This window comes from Lygodium microphyllum, chromosome 13 (genome assembly GCF_053477565.2).
Source record: "Lygodium microphyllum isolate KBCC chromosome 13, Lygodium_microphyllum_v1.1.10, whole genome shotgun sequence".
In the NCBI taxonomy this organism is placed as follows: domain Eukaryota; kingdom Viridiplantae; phylum Streptophyta; class Polypodiopsida; order Schizaeales; family Lygodiaceae; genus Lygodium; species Lygodium microphyllum.
Window position 1 is genome coordinate 77497009 of NC_141147.1, and position 21581 is coordinate 77518589.

Genomic DNA, 21581 nt, shown 5'->3' on the forward strand with positions numbered 1-21581 from the left:
CTAACAACCTCAACTTAAAGACGATGAGGAAGCTCTATTGCGAACAACATAGAGCATGCCATCTTCAAAAATCTCTTTTCTATGCTCTACAACTCTATTCTAGGAAGGGGAGTTGGTAGAGGTGAGCTGGCGAGAAATGTCATACTCGTGTAGAAACTTAAAAAACTCGTGGGAGATAAACTCACCACCGCTATCACTTCTCATGGTACCTACACAATGTCCAATTTGGTTATGAACCAGTAGCACCCAAGCACTGAAATAGATGAAAGCATCGTTCTTGTGCTTGAGAAAGTATACCCACATGTATTGAGAGAAATCATTCACTATCAAAAAGAAGTAAAGCACGCCATTTAAGGTGGCAATGGGCATTGGGCCACAAAGATCAACATGAATCGATCTCAATGGAGCCTCAACTCTATGAGTGGACTACTATGGGAATGGGGTACGGTGCTGCTTATCGAGCTGACATACTTTTTAGACCTCTCGAGATAGCTTCAAGCTGGAAATGCCATCAACTATCTGGTGATGCGACAACTCATAAAGAGAGCCATATCCAAGATATCCTAAGCGGTAATGCCAAAGATGCTCAAAGCCTGAAGGCTCCCGTAGCAGTCGCTAAAGTCTAGAAGCAATGGAACTCCAAGTCTCGGCTGTCACCACGATAAGCAAGTGTATCATGTGATAGAGGCCATTAGATTGTGCCTTGGTGCGAGCAACAACTAAACTAGTCTTGTCATCAATGACTTCGACTGCAGTCAGTGTAAAGAAGACAGCTCACCCCAATTCACAAAGCTCCTAAACATATAATAAGTTCACCCCAAGCTAGGGGACATGATAAACATCATCCAGCATAGTGAGATCCTAGCCTTCATTTGTGGCAAAACCGATGCGACCACAAGCCTAGATCTTGATCAAGGTGTTATTCCCTACTTTGACTCTCCTAGCTGCAAGATGTCTGGTGGAAAAAAAGTCATCTATAGGGGGTCATGTGATGAGTAGCTCCACTGTCCACAATCCAAGTAGAAGCAGAAGTGCTTGGGTGTGACAAGTGGGCCTTTGCGATCGTCTTTTCGGAAAATAGCTCACAAATACGGACGAGACTCGTATCTGATGCCTCTAAAGAAACAATATGGGCCTCTACAAACCAATCAGACAAGCCCTTTGGCGTTAAGAACATTGTTAACTCTGATGGCTCAGCGGTGGCAGCATGAGATTGAGCTTTCCACGGCTGCTGAGATTGGTTGCCACCACCTTGCTTCCCTTGTTGGGGGTTACCCTGCTGGGGTGCGGGGGTTTGAGACTTGGATTTTGGTTGTGTACCTCTTGCCTTTGATCGACACTCCTCATCAAAATGGCCAACCTTTTCATAATGCTGACAATACCTATTCTTCTTAGGTACATTCTGTTACGCTAGTTTAAGAGATGATTGACTATTCACTTGGGCCTCACTAGATGAGATCTGAGTGGAATTTTGAGATTTCTTACCCTTCTGTTGCTGTCCCTATTGAGAAGTGGCAACAAGGGCTCCGCTATAGGAGATACCCCATGAAACTAATCGAGTAGCTTAGTATATCGCAAGAGCTGGCACTCAAATTTATAGAATGTGGACATAGTGGGCTGTGAGATAACCTGCTGCACAAAGTTAAAGTATTTCCTTGGCAGCTTCTTTAGAAACAACGTGACTTGGTTATCAAGGGACTTAGGAGCCTGCGTCATAGAGAACTTAGTGAGGAGTCATCAATACTCACACAACTTGACCTTAGGATCATCCTTATCAGTAATGGTGAAAATTTGAAGCTCATGGTCAAGATTAATGTGATGAGTCCTATCCCAAGCTACATAGTGATCAATCAAGTGTGCTGATTGCTGCATAGGCACTAGAACAAAAGTGTTTCCATAAGGTGCCAAAGGTGGGGATGATGGCACAAGGACACGATAGCCCTATCTAAGAGTCAACTAGGGCACAACAGAATGACCAAGTGGTCCACTAGGTAAAGCCATAGAGGCAAACTGTAGTACAAAATGATCCACACTTTAAGAATGCCCTGAAGAGGGGAAACTCAAAAGTGTGTGTCTGGGAGGATGAGCTCCCATCACAGATATACAATCCGAAAAGCAGAAAGGAGTCCTAAAGTTGTGCCTAATGGAGAACCTCCTAGTGTGGTGTGTGATGGGTGCACTTAATGGAGATCTGAAAGGAATATGCAACGGAAGATAAGAGAGGGATAGGTGGGAGCCCAAATGGATTTGTGATGGGTGAAGATGCAAGAAACATCAATGGGTTCTTTTGTCCATTAAATGTAACAAAATGAGATGAACCTGCTACTAAGAGACACAAGCTTATCTTCAATCTACTACTAAGCCCTATGCATAAGGATGAGATTGTACTTAGCCGCTGAAATCTCGTACAATCAATGCACTCCATGGTAGTCCGAAGTTTCTCCACCCATACCAAATCTAGCAAGGGCAAGTTGGGAAGACCCACTCTTGCTCATTTCTTGACATGCTTGGTTGTTGAGTCCAGAGTAGTGCGTCGGTGTTCAAAGTTGTCTAAACCTTTTATTGTTCATGCTTCTGCGAATGAGCTCTCCAATCAAGTCCAAGCTTTCTCAAAGAGAACTTGGCTTTGACACCATGTGACAAGATGCTCTAAACACAAAAATACAATACCAATCGTACGACAAAGCTCATCTCCCCTTAGGGCCTTTGACTCCTCATTCTTATCAAATACGACAAAGCTCATCTCCCCTTAAGGAAGGAGTGCCCCGAGTTCTCAATCCTTACGATTCGAGGCTCGGCACTAACATACCACTCCCCTAGAGGGAAAGGGAAATCAGACATTGACTACTTCATAGTCAATCAACAAGCAGCATCTTTGCTAGCGCATGCGAAGGTTGAACGCAATGTGGATATGTCAGATCACTGGCCTATCTCATGCTCAGTGAGGGCCATGGCGGATACGAGGGTGCAAGAGGAACGTCGACAACCTCCGCGCATTGATGCTTCTAGAGTGGAGCTGGCGGCTCACTCATTCTTATCAAATAACAGGTGGAATATCTTGAGAGATCTCCCAGGGGAGGGAGACGACAACGTGCGTGTTCTGTGCGAGGAGTATGAGCGCACGGTGAAGTCGATCGCGCAAGAATCCGGCATGATGACCGTCAAACCCCCACCTCGACCGAGGTGTGGCTTCCGCCTCTCCCCAAAGGCGAGGAGGGCGATCAACCAAAGACGTAAGGCCTGGCGAGTGGCCAGGAAGTTGATACCCAACTCGCAAGAAGGACGAAAGGCTTGGTCCCGATATCGGAACCTAAAGATGATAGCCATCAGAGAGTGTCGGAAAAGCTCCAAAGACTCATTTGACAAATTCATAGAGAAGGGCGCGGAGCTTCTACGAGAAAGAAACCTCAAGAAATTCTGGACTCACCATAAGAAGTTGACGGGCAAGTGCAGGAGTAGCGGCATTGAGTCGCAACCCATCAAGGACCCATCGGGGAACTTGCAAACTGATCCGGAGGTCCTGAGGAACCTCTGGTTTAGGCATTACTAGAAGATTTTTTAGGGAGGAGAAGGACACAGTAAGGACGCGGACTTCTGGAAGAATAGGGGCGACGACCTAAGACTATGGCCTTGAATGCGGGAGGTGGAGAGCCCCATCGAGTGGCAGGAAGTCCTCTTCGTGTGTCGAAAACTCAAGCGACACAAGGCTCCCAGAATTGACGGGATTCCTCCCGAAGTCTTCAAGCTATTGGCGAGAGACAAGGGACGTAAAGATAATCCTGGGATACCGCGCACTAAGATGGGGGAAGCAACTCTCCACTTGTTGAAAGCTATCTTCGACTCGGGAGAGATCCCCGAACACATTGATACCTCAACAGTTGTCCCCATACCCAAGAAGGGGGACCCGACGTCAATGGACAACTATCGGGGTATCTCCCTCATCGCAGTGGTACTCAAGGTCCTCTCCTCCATTGTGGTGCAGCGCTTGTCAGACAACCTCAAGAAGAGAAAGTTCTTCCTCCGAGGACAAGCAGGATTTAGGCCAATGGAGGAATGCATTGCCCAAGTCGTGACGCTAGATGAAGGGATCCGACGCCGTCATAACGTGGGTAAGCCAACCTACGCGGCGTACATCGATTTTCAGAAAGCATACGACACAGTACCTCATGAAGCACTATTCATGAAACTGCAAGCGGCAGGTGTGGAGGGCAAAACTTTGAGATTTATCAAAGCACTATATCACCGGTCCACAGTTCGGGTTAGGGTGGGAGATTCGTTATCCGACCCCATCCTCGTAGAGAGGGGCGTGAGACAAGGGTGCCCCATGTCACCCACCCTATTCAACATCTTCATTAACGACATCATACGGGAGGGTGACAACCTAGGTTGTAGTATCCCTGGGTTGAAGGAGAAACTACAAGCTCTACTATTTGCAGATGACGTGATTCTCCTAGCGAACAACCCAGAAGACTTGCAGAGGAGTTTAGATAGGATTGCTGAATGGGCGAAGAAATGGGAAATGAGATTCGGAATTAGCAAGTGCAAAGTTACCATGTTCTTTGGTAGCGATGCAGAGAGGACAGCCTTCAAGGCGAGACAATTCCATATTGGCGAAGAGGATGTTGAGCACTGTGCTGAGTACAAGTATCTCGGCGTGACTCTGGATGAACATCTCTCCATTGAAAAGATCACGAAAGAGAGGTTGGGGTCGGGAAGGAAGGCACTGTATGCTCACCAACACTTCCTCATCTCACGATTGGTGCCAATTTGGACCCGTCTGTCCTTCAAATCTTGCGTATATACCGTATTAACTTACGGGGCGGAGCTTATGGGGGCCCAAAATCAGGGGAAGTTGCGCTCGCTGGAGAGGATGGTGGCAACTGGAATGCGATGGATTGTGGGAAAGAGTAGCAACTCAACTACGGTGGGGGGCGCCACTTTGCACCATGAACTACACATTCCCCCTGTGGCCGCATACTGCGGAGGCCAAAGAACCCGAGCTCTTGCCAAGTACCCACACCTCAAGACTTGGGCGCGAGAGATGACTCGGAATCCAGCCCCCAAAGGCGCGAGAGGTAAGTGGACGTGGGAAATGCGAACACGACATTGGAAGAAACGATACGTGCCTGACGCCCTGCTGAACGCGGTGCGCCCACACGTGCGGGCCAAATGGGACAAACAACACGACTGCTCGTCCCTCAAGCCGTATCTACAACACAAGTTCGTAGACTCCACAGGGTACTTATTCCGAAGTAATCTCAGGAGAGGGGTGAAACATGGAGCATAACGCTATCTACTCTTGGCACGCGTTGGAGGATTGGTCCTTCGGGACAAGATTCACCCGAGAAGATCACAATAGTGCCCCTGCTGCAATCAGCCAGAGGCCGGGTCTTCACTTTGTCACATAATGCTCCAGTGTGACGCATTTACGGACCTTCGGGACCGTACTCTTGGCAACCTCATTCGAGAGAGTTGAGAGATTCTAGGCCTCGACGGCACCGATGAGGAAGCTCGCATGATCCTCCTTGGAGGGGAGGCTTGTGGGAAGAGGTTGCCCAACTGGGTGGCCCCGAAACCGCACTCGAGGGGTGTAGTGGCTGGACACGTTTCAGTCGTTGCATTCCTTGGTAAAGCCATACCGCGATACCTGCGAGAACTACATAGCTCATAAATTCCGATCCCGTGGGAAATGACGATGATACCCCGAAGACATGAAATACATGTGTCACTGAGCTGTACTCTTGCGATATCACCAAACGGTTGGTTTCACCAGAACTGGTTATCTGTAGCAATGGGGTCTTAAGGTAACTTGCGGGAACGGACTCCTCCTACGAGCCGACGTCCAAGCTGGGCATGGCACTCCCTCTGCGGAAACCTGTCGGGATGGGGCGTTTTACTGGGTGAGAGTTAGGGCAATCCTTTCTCAAGTCCCGGACTACCTGGGCTCCCATATGGGGGTCTTGGTGCCTATCCTCACTAGCCAAGGGGCTAGTCTCCCCGAAGCTATCAACCGAAGGGAGCGGAGGAGAGCGGATGCGTCCGCCGAAGCCGGAGGCGAAAGGGTTTGGCCCTGTGATAGCGCGTGTACCAACGTACTATACTCACTTGGTGAGCATGGCATGAAGGTGCACACCCGACTCACAAAACAAAACAAACTCAAAGTGATAACTCAGAACACATTTAGGGTTAGGATAACTTAGAGACAATAAACACAGATAATAATGAAATGAATGTACAATGCTCATGTAGTAAACACACTATACAGAGAGTGAATATTGTACTGCAAACTCTTGCATCTCGAGGATTAAGGCAAGGGTAATGAGCTGGAGAGTGTGTCGTACTTTGAATGGGTCTTGAAACGCAACAAGGCAGCCTTTGGCTGTCAAACACCAGCAAACGCTGCCAAGGAAGACTTGATTTGATGTAGACGCTAGCGCAAGAGGGAGAAAGACTAAAAACATAGGTGAGGAGAGAGAAAGACAAAAAAACACAAGTGAGGAGAGAGAAAACACACGGCCTGTTTAGGCGAGGCAACAACTACAAGAGAGAGAGACAATTGGCAACAATAGTCACCTGGTTAAGATTAGCTCCGAACAATAGATGGAAGGCTAGAAATAGGTGCCACTATTGTAGATAGCAATGGCCATCTTGGATCCCGATGTCCTTTGCGTCCGTGGTATGGGCAACAAGTTGAAAGACCTAAAATCTGCAAAAACGAGATTAAGAAGAGTGGTGGGTTACATGCCTATTTATAGAAAATTTGGAGCACCCAAATTAGGGTTTTGCATGTAGGACACAATAACTCTCCAGGATCGCGTTTCTTTTTAAAATAAAAGATTTGCTTCATTAATTAAGCATGTTTTGGGGTTGTTTAAGTCAAGCTAATGCATTTTTAGCTCAACATCTTGTAGTTAATTCTACAAGCTTGTTTTCCTTGCCATAGAACAACGCATGGTTAATGTAGAAACAATTGGTTGCCCCTCTCACCAACGCTCTTTGGCTTTACTTTGATGACATTGTCAGGCCAAAAGCACTAGTAGCAAGATTCTTGATCTTAAGGCCTTTGATAACTAGATCACTAACTTAGAACTACAATTCATATATCACAGCACCACACTAAAGTAATTGTTCTCATAAGAAAACCTTGAGGTTGCTTTATGTAAATCCAAGATCTCATACGGAGATTTATCAAGGCTAGACTCAAATGAGGCTTTGTAGCCCTAGCTACCAAGGAGAGACCGTGTGACTAGATCCATTGTCAAGGACCAAGATGAAACTGTGGTTGTTTGAAACCTGAGTTACTCTAGCCTTGATGTACAATATCTTTTTTTGAGATCCCAATTTTCATGATGAATGGAGGAGGACGGAGAGATGACATGTTTTGTCTATCGCGAAGATGATATGCAGAATGGAGCAGGAGATGTGTGTGTGTGCGCGCGTGCGTGCGTGCGTGAAAACTATATTAGCATTTTCAACAAGGCCAACTACATTAACATGTTCAACAAGGCCAAAGTTACGTATGAGACCTAAAACACTATATACATTATGTCTATGAAAATAATTGTCTTAAAATGAAAATTGAAGTGATTGTCTATGGCTATCCAAAAGGACAACAAGAACAAGGAGATGCTACTTCAGTATCAAATGGATGTCATACTATAATATCGCTCATGGAGGCCTCTATAATAGCGACCAACGGCTCTTGAGATCAACCCCGAAGATGCAGTTGGTGTCTGGGGCAGAAGTTGTGATAAGTTATGCCAATTGGGCTTTGGGGGTTAGTTGTTGTCAATTTTGACCCTAGGACGGTTGTTTAGCCAATAAGTGTCAAAACATAAAGTCTTTTGAGTAAAAATATTAAGCCTGATTTATTAGATTTTAGAAGGATCGTTTATTTTGACAAAGCCTATCTTTTGTTTGATCCTCAAGCAAACAAGGTGATCGTTAGGTAGGATGTTGTCTTTGATGAGTGGGACATAGTGCAATTTTATGCACCAAACTTTGAGTCCTTACCTCAGCCCGCATCTTCAAACATTGTATTATGCCTTTTGAGCCAAGTCTATTGCCCACTTCTAATTCTTGTAGATTCTTCGATTTCAAGGCCCTCCATGAGACCCGTTACCTTGCTGGTACCAGCAAACTAGCAAGATTTAGGGATTCTTCCACGGGATTGCTCTTCGGAGGGCTCTAAAAAATGTGCTCAGCTTGCCCCTCAAGCTTCACATGCTTTAATCTTTATGGCTGATTACATTGTACATTTTGAGTCAGACAATTGGTAGGAGGCTCTCTAGGACCCAACCCCCATTGTCGCCTTAAATGGCACGCTTTACTTCTTTTTGATAGTGGATGATTTCTTTCGATACATGTGGGTGTACTTTTAGCGGTGGCGAGTTTATCTCCCACGCATTTTCTAAGCTTCTATAGGAGCATGGCATTTCTTGCTAGCTTACCTCTACCAACTCCCCTTCCCAGAATAAAGTTGTAGAGTGTAGGAAATGAACAGACTTGAACATGGCATGCTCTATGTCGTTCGCAATAGAGCTTTCTAATCGTCTATGGGTTGAGGTTGTTAGTAGTGCAGTGTACATCCTTAACCAATACCCGACTGCAGCAATCCCTTAACGGACTCCCTACAAGGCATTCTTTGGCAAGAGGCATGTGGTTTTCCACTTTAGAGTCATTGGAAGTTGTGCATACATGCATGTACCTAATGACAAGATAAGAAAGCTCACTACCCAAGCTGTTTTGTTGATCTTTTTGAGTTATTCTTTTGAAGCAAAAGCCTATCGTTTGTTTTATCCTCAAGCATACAAGGTGATCGTTAGGTAGGATGTTGTCTTTGACGAGCGGGACGACATAGTGCAGTTTTATGCACCAGATTTTGAGTCGTTACCTCAGCCCACATCTTCAAACATTGTATTGTGCCTTTTGAGCTAGGACTATTGCCCGTTGCTGATTCTTGCAGATTCTTCCATTCCCAAGCCCCCTTGGTGAGACCCGTCACCTTGCTAGTACCACCAGACTATGCAAGATTCGGGGATTTTTCCATGGGATTGCTCTCTGGAGGGCTATTGAAGATTTGCTCAGCTTGCTCCTCAGGATTTATATGCTTCAATCTTTACAACCGATCACATTGCACATTCCGAGTCAGATTGTTGGCAGGAGGCTCTTGAGGATCCTTTGTGGCATGATGCCATGGAGAAGGAAGTTGATAGTATTAACTGGAACGAGACTTGGACATTCGTGGATTGTTCTAGTCACAAGAAGGTCATCGAGATGAAGTGGATTTTTAGGACTAAGCTAAAAGTTGATGGAACTCTAGACGAGTATGAGGCTCGCCTTGTAGTGTAAGGTTTTCGCCAAAAGCAAGATATTGATTATGAGGAGACCTTTGCACCCATTGCTTAGATGTCATCTTTCTATTTGCTAGTTGTGGTTGCCGCTCACCACGGTTGGCCGCTATATTAGATGGAACGCTTTTCTACATGGTTATTTGGAGGAGGAAGTCTATGTGGAGCAGTCACTCGGGTTTCCTTTGTTGATCGTTTGGATAAGGCGTTCCGTTTGTGAAAAGCTCTTTATGGGCTAATCCAAGCTCCAAGGTCTTGGTTCTAGAGGATGGACAAGTTCTTACAGACTCATGGATATCATTCTACCCCCTATGATCCAAATCTCTATGTGCACACTACATGTGTGGGGGTCAGCTAACATCCTGCTGTACATCGATGGCTTACTTATCACTGGCTTCGATTCTGCTACCATAGTGAAAATTAAGGCCAAGCTTTGTTTTACCTTTAAGATGATTGACCTCGGTCTGTTATCTTATCTTAGGGATAGAGGTAGTTTGTTCTGGTGGAAGTATTTGTGTCTCACAACAGAAGTACGTCCTTGAGCTGGTGGGATAGTATTGCACGGATCAGACACGATATGTGGCCACATGTCTTGATCCCATTGTCCATCAATTGATGGATACCCTATGTCAGCCCTTCAATGCACATAGCTATTTGTAGGGAAGGTTCTTTGGTTGATTAATACTAGGCGAGATTTAGCATACTGAGTTAGTGTACTTAGTCAGTATTTTTCAGCACCTAGACTATCACATTGGATTGCTTATCTTCATGTGGTGACATATTTGTGGTGTATTTTTCATTATGAACTGACTTATGGATGTAGTGACCAGGAGGCACAAAGATCGAGACTGTCGGTGTTCGTTATGTGCGCGGAAAGACAAAGAGAGCAAGAGAGAGCAAAGTAGAGAGTGTGATGATTTGTGGGTACAATGACGAGTGTACCTCTTTAGGTTTTTTAGATAGATATATATTTGTAAGTACAAGTGCTAAGGGTGTGTTTACACCTGAGCACATTAAAAGACGAGGGCCTTTATTTCCAACAATCTTCCACCTAAAGGCAATGTGCCTTAAGAGGAGAAAAGAATAAGCTAAGTCTAGGTATACCGTATGTACAAAGTTGAAATATATATATCTATCCAACTTCCATCATCTGTTGGCAATGAGCAAACCGCTTTGTTGGAAGACCCTTTGTGAGAAGGTTTGCATGATTATTATCTGTATGCACTTTGATAAGCTCAATGCTCTTGTTGTCAAGTATATCTCTAATGAAGTGGTACTTCACTTGTATGTGCTTTATCTTTGCATAAAAGACAAGATTCTGTTCTAACATGATAGCACTCTGACTATCACAATGGAGAATAGGTAGCTCTGTGATGCCAAGCTCTCCCACCAGACATGAAAGCCATAAAGCTTCCTTGCATGCCTCAGTAGTGGCAGCCACATACTCTGCCTCTGTAGTAGACAATGCAACACACTTTTGTATCCTGGAGATCCAAGAGACTGCTCCTCCTGTGAAGTAAACACATACCCAAAAGTTGACTTTCTGCAATCCGCATGACCAGCATAGTCTGCATTCGTAAAGCCAACAACAGATGCCTGCTTTCCAAAGGAGATGCACAACTCCTTTGTGCCTTTGAGGTATCTCATAATACCTTTCACTGCTTCCTGATGCTTTTAGCCAGGGTTTGCCATGTTTCTGCTAACCACTCCCATTGCAAAGGCAATGTCAAGATGTATAGTAACCATGGCATATATCAAGCTGCCAACAGCTGAAGCATATGGTATCTTGGCCATTTCAGTCTTCTCGTCATCAGATGTAGGGCTGTCTTCTACACCGAGTTTCACATATGGAGGCAATGGAACCCCAATTGTTTTCCCCCCCTCCATATTGAAACGTTGCAAAACTTTGGAGATATACTCTTGCTGAGATAGATAGAGCAATTCTTTTGACATATGGAGGCAATGGAACCCCAATTGTTTTTTTCCCCTCCATATTGAAACATTGTAAAACTTTGGAGATATACTCGTATTGAGATAGATAGAGCAACCCTTTTGACCTACCTCTAAGTATTCGCATGCCAAGAATGTGATTTTCATCACCAAGATCCTTCATGTCAAAGCTGCCATGAAGACTTTGCTTCAGTGAGTCCAAGGCATGAGTATCCTTGCCAGCAATCAACATGTCATCAACATACAGAACCAAGATAATTAGACTGGCTTCTTAGTGTACAAGCAGTGATCCACTTGACTTCTATGGAAACCTTGAGACTGCACGAATGTATCAAACTTATGATACCATTCTCTTGGTGCTTGTTTCGGCCCATACAAACTCCTTTTGAGTTTACATACCATCTTCTCTTTTCCTTTTTCCACAAACCCTTCAAGGTGTTGCATATATATGTTTTCATGCAGATCACCATGTAAGAATGCAATCTTTACATCCATCTGTATAAGCTCCATATCTTCAGCTGCAACCAAGCCTAAAATGGTTCTCAAGGTGGTTATCTTGATTACAGGAGAGAAGATCTCATCAAAGTCAATTCCATGTTTATGTTTGTACCCCTTCGCAACCAATCTTGCTTTGTACTTTGGTGAGGAACCAGAAGTGACCTTCATTTTGTAAATCCATTTGCCTGGAAGGGTTTTCTGCCCTTTTAGGCAACTGCACCAAGTCCCAAGTGCCATTTTTCTCAAGAGATTCCATTTCTGACAACATGGCTTTATACCATCTCTTGCTGTCTTGTCTGTCCATTGCTTCCTTGAAGCAAGATGGTTCACCATAGTATGTCAACATGACGTAATCAGCCACATTGTTTGCACCAGGAACAAATCTATCAGGTTGCCTAATAGCCCTAGACGATCTCCTAACCTAATGACCATTGTTTGTTGGATGTTCTCGCAAATTTCCATTTTCAGCATGCTGTCCTAGCATTTCAGCTTGCAAATCAGCATTGACAGCTTGTTGTCCTGGCTGTTCTTGCACATGTAGTGGTTCATTATCACCGGCAATAACTGGCTGATCATTTCCAGCATCATTTTTTGCATTTATAGGTTTGTTTACAGCAGGTATTTACTGTTATACAATGGACACATTTTGTTGTCCAAAAGGTTTTTCTTTTCGGAATTGAACCCTATGGATCTCCTTAATCTTTTCGGGCTGTTTATGTATGCGATTTGCTCGGAAGATAACATCATTGCTGTGTACTACTTTCTTTCCTTTTCTCGGGATCCCATAGTCTATATCCCATTTCGCCCTCGTCACCATATCTTAGGAAAATGCATTTACAAGACTTTGGCTTAAGTTTGTTGTGTTTTTCTTTACAAATGTGCACAAAAGCCTCGCAGCCAAACACTTTCAGGTGAGCATATGAAGGTGGCTTGCCCGACCACGCTTCCTCTTCCCCCCCGCCCCCTCCCCCAAGATCTATTTGGTGACTGATTTACAAAGTGTATTGCTGTCATTACAGCCTTTGCCTAAAAACCATGGGGTAATGCAGCACGAGACAACATCATACGGACCTTATCTTGTATGGTCCGATTCAGACGCTCTGCAACTCCATTTTGGGGTGTGGATTATGAGGGGTAGTGAGCTCCCTTTTTATCTTTTTGCTGTCACAAAATGCTTGAAAGGCCTTGGATACATATTCCCTACCATTATCAGAGCAAAGACACTTGAGTGTCTTATCGGTTCGATATTCAATCAATGTCAATAATTTTTTAAACTTGTCAAGCACTTCATCCTTGCTATGAATATGATAAACCCATACTTTCCGTGTAGCATCATCGACAAAGGTGACAAAATATTTTTTTTCTCCTAAAGATAATTTTAGTATCTGACATACATCTGAATGTACTAACTCTAGAGGAGAAGATTTCAACAAAAGAGATTTTTTATGAGACGTTTGTGCATGTGTGCCATAAATATAATGATCACAATGCTCAAAATTAGCATAATGAAGACAAGGCAAGTAACCCAAACGAGAAAGCACTTTCATTCCTATTTGACTCATGTGTCTCAATCGGCCATGCCACAAAGAAACGCTTGGTTGCTCGGTCACGGCAACAACATGATCACTCACACTAGATAAATAGAGATGATACAAAGTATCACTTTTACAACCTCTGGCAATCACTCTAGATCCCTTACAGATCTTCCATTTTCCATTACCAAAGGTGGTATGAAAACCATCATCATCTAGCTGCCCTGTGCTAATCAAGCTCTTCTTGAGTTGAGGTACATGCCGTACATGCTGAAGTGTGAAGACAAAGCCATGTTGAAATTGCAACTGCACATTGCCAATACTTGCAATGTCACATGCATAGTTGTCCCCAAGATGGATAACACCATGTCGACCCCCTATATAGGCAGAGAATCACTCACGATGAGGGGTGACATGAAAGGAAGTACGTGAATCGAGAATCCAAGTATGCATGTCATCATCTGTATCTGCAAGTAAAGCATGTGCACCAAAGTGTGAAGAGACCAAAAGGACGTCATTCCCACTATCATTGTCGTGAGTGACTACATTCACCTCTTCAATTTTGACATTGCTCATCTTGGGTTGATTCTCTTTCTTCTCTTCCTTGCTATCATTTGTCTTCTTTTCCTTTCCTTTCTCTCTTTTTCATTTGTAGCAATCATGTTTAAAGTGACCCTTCTTACCACAATGGTGGCATTCAACATCTTTGCCACGTGATTTACTACGTCCCTTGTTATCAAATTTGCCTTTTTGTTGTGATCCGCCTCTACTATGCAAAGCACTAGAAGACTTACTGGATGCATTGCTATGCCAATTCATTTCTTCCATAAGTAGAGCACTCTCTACTTTAGCATACAAAAGAATCGCATTGGAATTGCTCATAGTAGTCTTGAATGTATCCCAACTCTCTGGCAGAGTGTAAAGCATGAACATAGCCTTAAATTCTTCATCAATCAAGAACTTCAAGGCAACCAGTTGGCTGAAAATGGAGTTAAACTCACAAAAGTGAGTAGACATTGCTATACCCTCTTTCATATGCAAATCCATAAGCTTTTTCAGTCAATACACTTTGCTTGCAGCACTTTTCTGTGTATACAGTTCTTCTAGTCGAGTCCATATAGCATATGTAGAATCGAAACCTTCAATATTTATCAGCAAGGCATCAGAAATCGATAGCTCGATGGTTGAGCGTGCAAGCTCATTTAACTCATCCCAATCTTCCTGTTCCATGCTTGCGGGGGCTTTGTCCCTTTGGTTTTAATCGGCTTTGCTTGCTTCTTTTGCAACGGGATATTGTAGCATTGTTTCTACCAAAATGCAAAGTTATGTGCTCCTTCAAGCTTCTTTATGTGCACGAGATTACTGCTGTCATTGCTGCCAGTCATGATTTTCAGCCCAAATGTGACAAAAAAATTTGCAAATGTAGGCCTAAATTGTCACACAAGTGACCAAGGCAAACAAGTATTGACCAGTAATAAATGACCACGTAGAAGCAGAGATTTCAGATGTGTAATTAAATTTTCAGAAGCACCAAACCATGTGCTATATCATTCCACAACTGGTTAAAGCTGTTTCAAGGGCATATACATCACATTACATGAGAAATCCCAACTTTTGGCTGCAATTTCTGTTGTACATGTACCCATGGGCATAAAATTTGACCTGAATGGTCAAAAGTCCCAAAATATTTGTGCTCAAAGCATCAACCAAACATTTGTATTTTCTCTGTCATGCATAGAACATGCCAATTTTGCCAAAATAGAGTAATTTCAGCAAACCCCCCAATTTTTCCAAGTGTTGGATGTCCAAATTGCATGGAATTGAGCTTGCATGTACATAAAATGACCAGATGGTGCACAAATTTTGCCCAAACTGCAAAAGCTCCAAATTGCACGAGGTCCAATGTGCTTTAATGTCGAGAAATTGGGTAAATTTCAGCCCAATTTGTGCATGTATATGAAAAAGCCTAAATGTCGGAGGCAAGATGTCACAAAATTCTTGCAATTTCTGAGACAAATTGTCTTGTCGTGCATCACAATTCCCAAATTTGGGAAAAGCCCCAAATTGACACAGATTTTTATGTGCTTGTAAGTGTGAACATCCGGCAAAAAGGGTAAAAAAAAGAAGTAAATTAGGAAAAAAAGAGGTCGTTGACCTTTGCTAGACGCCCACCATGCGGAAGATCTGCAATCATATCGCGTGTGTAGCTTGCTTCCAGTTGCGTCGCGTGTGCAGCTCACCAATAGTCGCGTTGCATGTGCAGCATAGCCCTGTTGTCGACCATAGAGTCCTCTTGCACATCGTATTTTGTTTGATTGGCAGTATATGAGCTGCCCTGTTGCACACTCTTGTCAACTGTCGACGATACTGCAGCTTGACTCACGCCGCCTAGTCAACTACCTTGTCGCATACTCCTGCTCGCACTTGGCTGCCTGTTGACTAAACTCCGAAAAGCGTGTAGGACCTGCAAGCTCGTGACAACTCTTGCTCGCTTGTGATGAGTAGGCTTGCTTGTGGAGTCCTCTTGGGACTCCTGAACACCTAAGCTATCTCTTGCCCGCTTTGATTTCAATTTGTAGTGATGGGGAGGCACGAGGATCGAGACAGTCGGTGTTTGTTATGTGCGGAGAGACAGAGAGAGTGAGAGAGAGCATAGTAGAGAGTGTGCATGGATAGATATATATGTGTAAGTACAAGTGGTAAGGGTGTGTTCACACCTGAGCACATTAAAAGGCATGAGGGCCTTTATTCCCAACAATGGACATGGCGTATGCTTGCAGGGTTACACTGATTCTAACTGGGCAAGAGATCCTGACACCCGGTGTTTCCATGGAGGTTACCTCTTTTCCTTGGATATGGCTCTTATTTCTTAGTCAAGCCGTAAGTAGGAGACGGTGGTGGCTTCCATGGTGGAGGCCGAGTATAGGGCTCTCTTTGATGGCACCATTGAGGCTATCTATTTGAGGAGCTTGTTGGCTACGCTTCAATTTCTCTGTGATTCTTCTATAGTTATCTACGGCAACAACCAGAGTACCATTGCCCTTGCGGGCAATCCGATCATCATATCTTGGATGTAGTATGTGGGAGTTCACTTTCACTTCATTAGAGAGTAGGTTGAGCTAGGTACCATTCGCCTAGAGTTTATGCCTTCAAGTGAGAATTTTGCAAAAAATTTGACCAAATTAGTCAATCAGTCAATCTTATAGTACATCCTGCCTCGGATTTGGCTTGGGTTCACCTTGCTCTACTTCTTTAGATTGACGGGGAGAGAGTGCTTTCCTCTTCCTTCTCCCTGCACTTTTATTCTTTGTATTATACTTATGGATATGTGTAACTTAATCCATAGTGTCAGGACAACATGATTGTAAAAGGACACTGGGACAAGTGAACAATTTCCTTGCGAGAGTACTATCTAGTGGTACTGTTGCATCCATTTAGCATAAGCATGAAATCTTGCATATCCCTTTGCATTACCCCATACATTGGCATTCTGTTCATGTAATAATGCATTTGTGTGCATTTATGCCTTTTCGGTCTTTCATGAGTGGTCGACTCTGGATTCACCTTATTTATGGCCTTGCACATGGCAATTTCCCCATGCTTGCTTGCTTTGCTTGTCTTGCTAGGCTTACTATCATCTTTTTTTGCCTCTTTACATATTCTCCATAAGACTGATCGATACACACACTTCACTATCTCTAGACACTTATCCTAGCAGCGCGTGGGATTGTTTTGCTTGTTATATGAAGGTAGTAGGGTTATCCATCCTAATTTTCCCTTACTTCAGGGTTGAGTGACTCAATAGGACGAAAACTGGTTTTAAACTCTCACTTATTGTTGAATCTTTTGAGAAATCATACTAACAGTCCTTTAAAAAAAAAAACAAGTCTATTGTTGATTCCATCCACCTTTGCAAGACATAGTAGGCCCATGGGCAACCGATGCTCACCCTTGGTTCGATGCCCTGACCTCTTTGGGGTGATCACCCGGGCTTACTTGGTTAGATATTCATCGCCTTTGTAGTCTTGCTAGGTCACTGGGCAGTGGATGTACACTCTTAGCCCGATGCCCTGGCTGCTTTGGGGTGGGATGCCTTGGGGTAAAAGACTATAAATATTAAGGTCTTATTTCTTATGGCTCTTTTTGGGCCTGAGAGGGGGTGTTGAGCTAAAAATTCTTTAGCTTGACTTAGAGTCTCGAAACATGCTTAATTAATGAAGCAAACCTTTTATTTTAAAAAGAAAGGCGATCCTAGAGAATTGTTGTATTTCACATGCATAACCCTAATTTGGGTGCCATAAACTTTTTATAAATAGGCATGCAGCCCACCACTCTCCCTAATCTTGTTTTTGCAAATTTCAAGTCTTTCAGCTTGGTGCCTACACCGCGGACGTGGAGGACATCGCAGTCCAAGCTAGCCATTACTATCTACAACAATTTGGCTCATGTTTTCAGCCATCACCCACTGTTTGGGGTTGATCTTAAGTAAGCCACTAGTGTTGCTAGTTTTCTCTCTCTTGCAACTGTCGCCCAGCCTAAATATGTTGCGTTTTGTTGTTTTCTCTCTCCTCACCTAGTTTTTTTAAGTCTTTCTCTGTCCTCATCTACCTTTTTAGTCTTTCTCTCTCTTGCATTGCCGTCTGCATCAGATCCAACCTTCCTTGCCTGTGTTTGTTGGTGTTTGACATCTAGAGGTTGCCTTACTGTGTTTCGAGATCTGTTCAGAGTACGACACACTCTCCATCTCATTACCCTTGCCCTAATCCTCAAGATACAAGAGTTTGTGGTAGAGTATTCACTCTTTGCATAGTGTGTTTGCTGCACGAGCATTATATATTCAGCAGTCATTCATTTCATTATTATCTGTGTTCATTGTTTTTTAGTTACCCTAACCCTAGCTATGTTTTGTGTTATCAGTTTGTGCTTTGTTGTATGATTGGTATTGTATTTTTTGTGTTTAGAGCATCTCGTCACATAGAAGAGCCAACATTAGTTTAGCATACTCATGTGAATGCATCAGCAAATCAACAAAAGAACTCACAGCCACGGGGAAGGTAGAATGCTTGCGCTTGGGAACCAAGACAGATTGGCCCCAAAGGTTGGTGCCCCTTTTCGTTATCTTTTTAAGAGTGGTATAGTTTAGTGTTTATTGGCTATGAGATCATCACTTTAATGCATGATTGGCAACCTTACGAAGCTCAGGCAGTTTGTAGAGAGGGTCAGATAGTTTTGTATGGCTTTTTTCACTTGCAATGTGTTGTTGTTATAACATGCATTTGTTTGTTGTGAAGTGTTCCTTAGTGTCCGTGCTTTTATGCTTTGACTTGCAGGCCAGCTGCGTTTAGCGAGAGTGTAGTCCAACCCTCGGAAAATGCTCATGGTCATACAGAAATGAAAGGAAGTGTTGAAGATGGTAACGATAACAACTCCTCTGATGATGATCTTCCTCCGTTGGAAGCTAACCGAAACAGGTGTCCCATGGAGACATATGTGGCAGAGTCTAGTGAAGAGGATGAAGATTAGAAGAACCCCAATTTTCGGGGTGCAGCATCAATGAAGTATGGCGCCTTGAATATCTTAATTTGGTGGCAAGCCTTGTCGCTTGAGAGTTGCGAGAATGTGAAGCTCCGTTTTTTGGGTTATGTGTATTTGAGCTGAAAGTTGTAGAGATTCTTTGGGCCGATTAACTGCAGGCCAGATTGTAAGGCCTTTCAATGGACCCCTTAGATATTTAAAGCGCTTTCAAGGCATGCCTATTTCTATCATTGATAGTAACGTACAATGTTCGAGGGTGATAGTTCTCATTGAGCATCATCCCTATTTCTATCATGAAATGTTTTTTCTTTGTATGCTCGTTAAGTTCTTTCGTCCAACATGATTGAAAATTTATCATCTTTGTTTTGTAAGATAGGTCCCAATTATTAGTTTTTGATAACTCTCGGTTACAAGTTCTATCACAAAGCAAACATTTCTAGATTTCGGCAAACCTGATATCAACCAAAATAATTTGCAAATTTGCAGCTTTTCTAACTTTACCCCCAATTTCAGAAAATTCAATAATGCAATGGGCACTATGCTTATGTAGAAAGAAGTCGCTTATTTTGATGATTGTATGATGGATATATGCGAAGTCTTCATTCTTTTGATAAGGAGACGTTCAAGGCAATGATGCACTATCTTAATGTTTTAACAGGGAGTCTACCTCTTCAAATAAGGAAAAAATAGTATGATGGCTTTGTTGCTTCAATAAGCTATCCATTTGCCCTATTGAAGATTTACTTCTTTTCTATTAGTTTTGCCGTGTCTTGCTTGTAAGCTGGGTCTAGTCTGTAGGGGCCATTTTGAGCTCCATCCATTTTTAGCATTATTTAGGGAACTTGTTTTCTTGTATCTTGTATGTATGTATCTTGAGTACATGGGTAACTATAGTTTCTTGGCCACATGGGCGTTTGTTCTACAAAGGAAAGCTCTCCACTCTTCTCACATCATATCTCAATAGCTTTTGCCATATGTTTACTTGAGCTTCTTTCTATCAAGGGTTGTCCATTGTTTCTTGTTTGCTTTCACCGTCTATTTAATTCATTGTCTTTGAAGTCCTAACATGTTGACACATGATTTTGGCTCATTGCCTCTTATGCCTCGTTTCGTTAGAGATGTCTCACAATGCTTACATTTTTTGACATGGGATCAGGGTGCATTCTAATATGGTCTTAGTGTTATGCTTCATATGTTTTTGACATGGTATATGAGCATTAAGTGCCTTTGAACAACGTGTAGAAGATTGCTTTTTTATTATCCGTAGTTGGATAATAATTGGCTTGAGGTTCTTGGAGGCCATCTACTTGTGGGGCAATTTTGTTTTAGCACCTATCATCTACACCAAGTCTAGACAATTTAATAATGTTGTTTTCCATTGATGGGCCAATAAGACATGCTCAACCTTTATTAGAAAGTTGCATTGCTTGTTTCTCTCCACCCCCCACATGCTTGGTTACATGCACACTTGCAAGTGAAGGTTTGTAGGCTTCTATTTGTAGGGTTATGGGGGTGTAAATTGCAGGAGTGATTGGCATGAGTAGTGGAGGACCTAATTCGTGAAAATTGTAGATATTGGTAGTATTTCTCATAGGGCTAGAGGAGATTATAGCTTTAGATGGGGTCAGAAGGATGGTACATCAAGTTGAATAGGATATCATGTCTAGACATGCTTGAGAGAAAACCAAATCAATATGATAGTGTGTTTAAACATCTGTGAGAGAACCAAATCAATATGATAGTGTGTTTAAACATCTGTGAGAGAACCAAATCAATATGGTGGATGAATATTTTTCATTGATCTTGTGGTGAGCTACGAGGTGAAATTTGTATGGTTTTTCTCATGTGTAGGGCTTAATTTCACTCATTATTAAGCTTGAGAAGATGCTATTTACCATATATGAGGCATGGAGACACATGTCAAAATGAAAAAAAACTTTTGTAATAGTACTCATACATAGTAAATTCTTAAAACTTATAATAGAGGACAGCACACAACCGTGTCAGATCTCTCCCACGCCATGGTGGTACAAGAGAACATGTCAAAAAAACTAGCGTAGAAGATAACCATATAATACACAAAAGTAAGATGATGTAGAAATTATACTATGGAAGGGTATGAACATATATTCATGCTAATGGAGACTCATGACATGCAAGAGGATATGTTTTTGAGGAAGATATCATTTTTCTCCTCAATATAATTCTAAAAATCAAGTGTGTGTGGTTGGGATAGTGGGCTACTACTCAAGTAACTTAATGAATAACTTATAATTCATGGTGACTTCAAAAAAGTATTATGCTAGATTTCTAATGCCTATATCGTAGATTTTATCGTGTTCGAAATATATGGACTATGATGTTAAAATATTCTATCTTATATTACTAATGAGACATTGAGAAGTTAGAACTTGAGAGTTTCGAAAACTTTGAATAATGAACACCAAACAAGAAACACTTGTAATGTTCTAGGCTATGCCACTATCTAGCTCTTGTTAAATAATATAGCTTATGCCACTATCCATCTTTCCTGGTCATTGATCCACATGTTCGATGTTATTGATCTCCAACTCTCTACTTAGTTTATTAATGATAAAAATGTTTATTAAGACACCATGTAATTGTGAATGTGCATTTTACTATGAATGTGCTTTTTGTGCCAAAAAAATGGATTATTAAAGTTAAACTTGATTTTCCATAATTCCTAGTGAAGATA

The 21581-nt window shown here is 42.7% G+C and overlaps 1 protein-coding gene across 3 annotated transcripts in view; it reads left to right on the forward strand.

Moving 5' to 3' along the window:
* Positions 1–21581, forward strand: part of LOC148026808 (Nucleic acid-binding, OB-fold-like protein) — a 53605-nt gene that overhangs the window by 27186 nt on the left and 4838 nt on the right. Inside the window, exons 1-3 of one of the 3 annotated variants that reach the window (XR_015692905.1) lie at positions 3623–17815; positions 18292–18428; positions 18661–18796. The exons of 1 other annotated variant lie outside the window; for it this stretch is intronic. Coding sequence is in view for 1 of the 2 variants with exons in the window: in XM_087691339.1 (XP_087547465.1) it covers positions 18661–18853 (193 nt within the window). In the remaining variant the exon portion in view is untranslated. Of the gene's footprint in view, positions 1–3622; positions 17816–18291; positions 18429–18660; positions 19189–21581 lie in introns of those variants that run through there. One more of the 3 variants, XM_087691339.1, reaches the window with a different exon arrangement.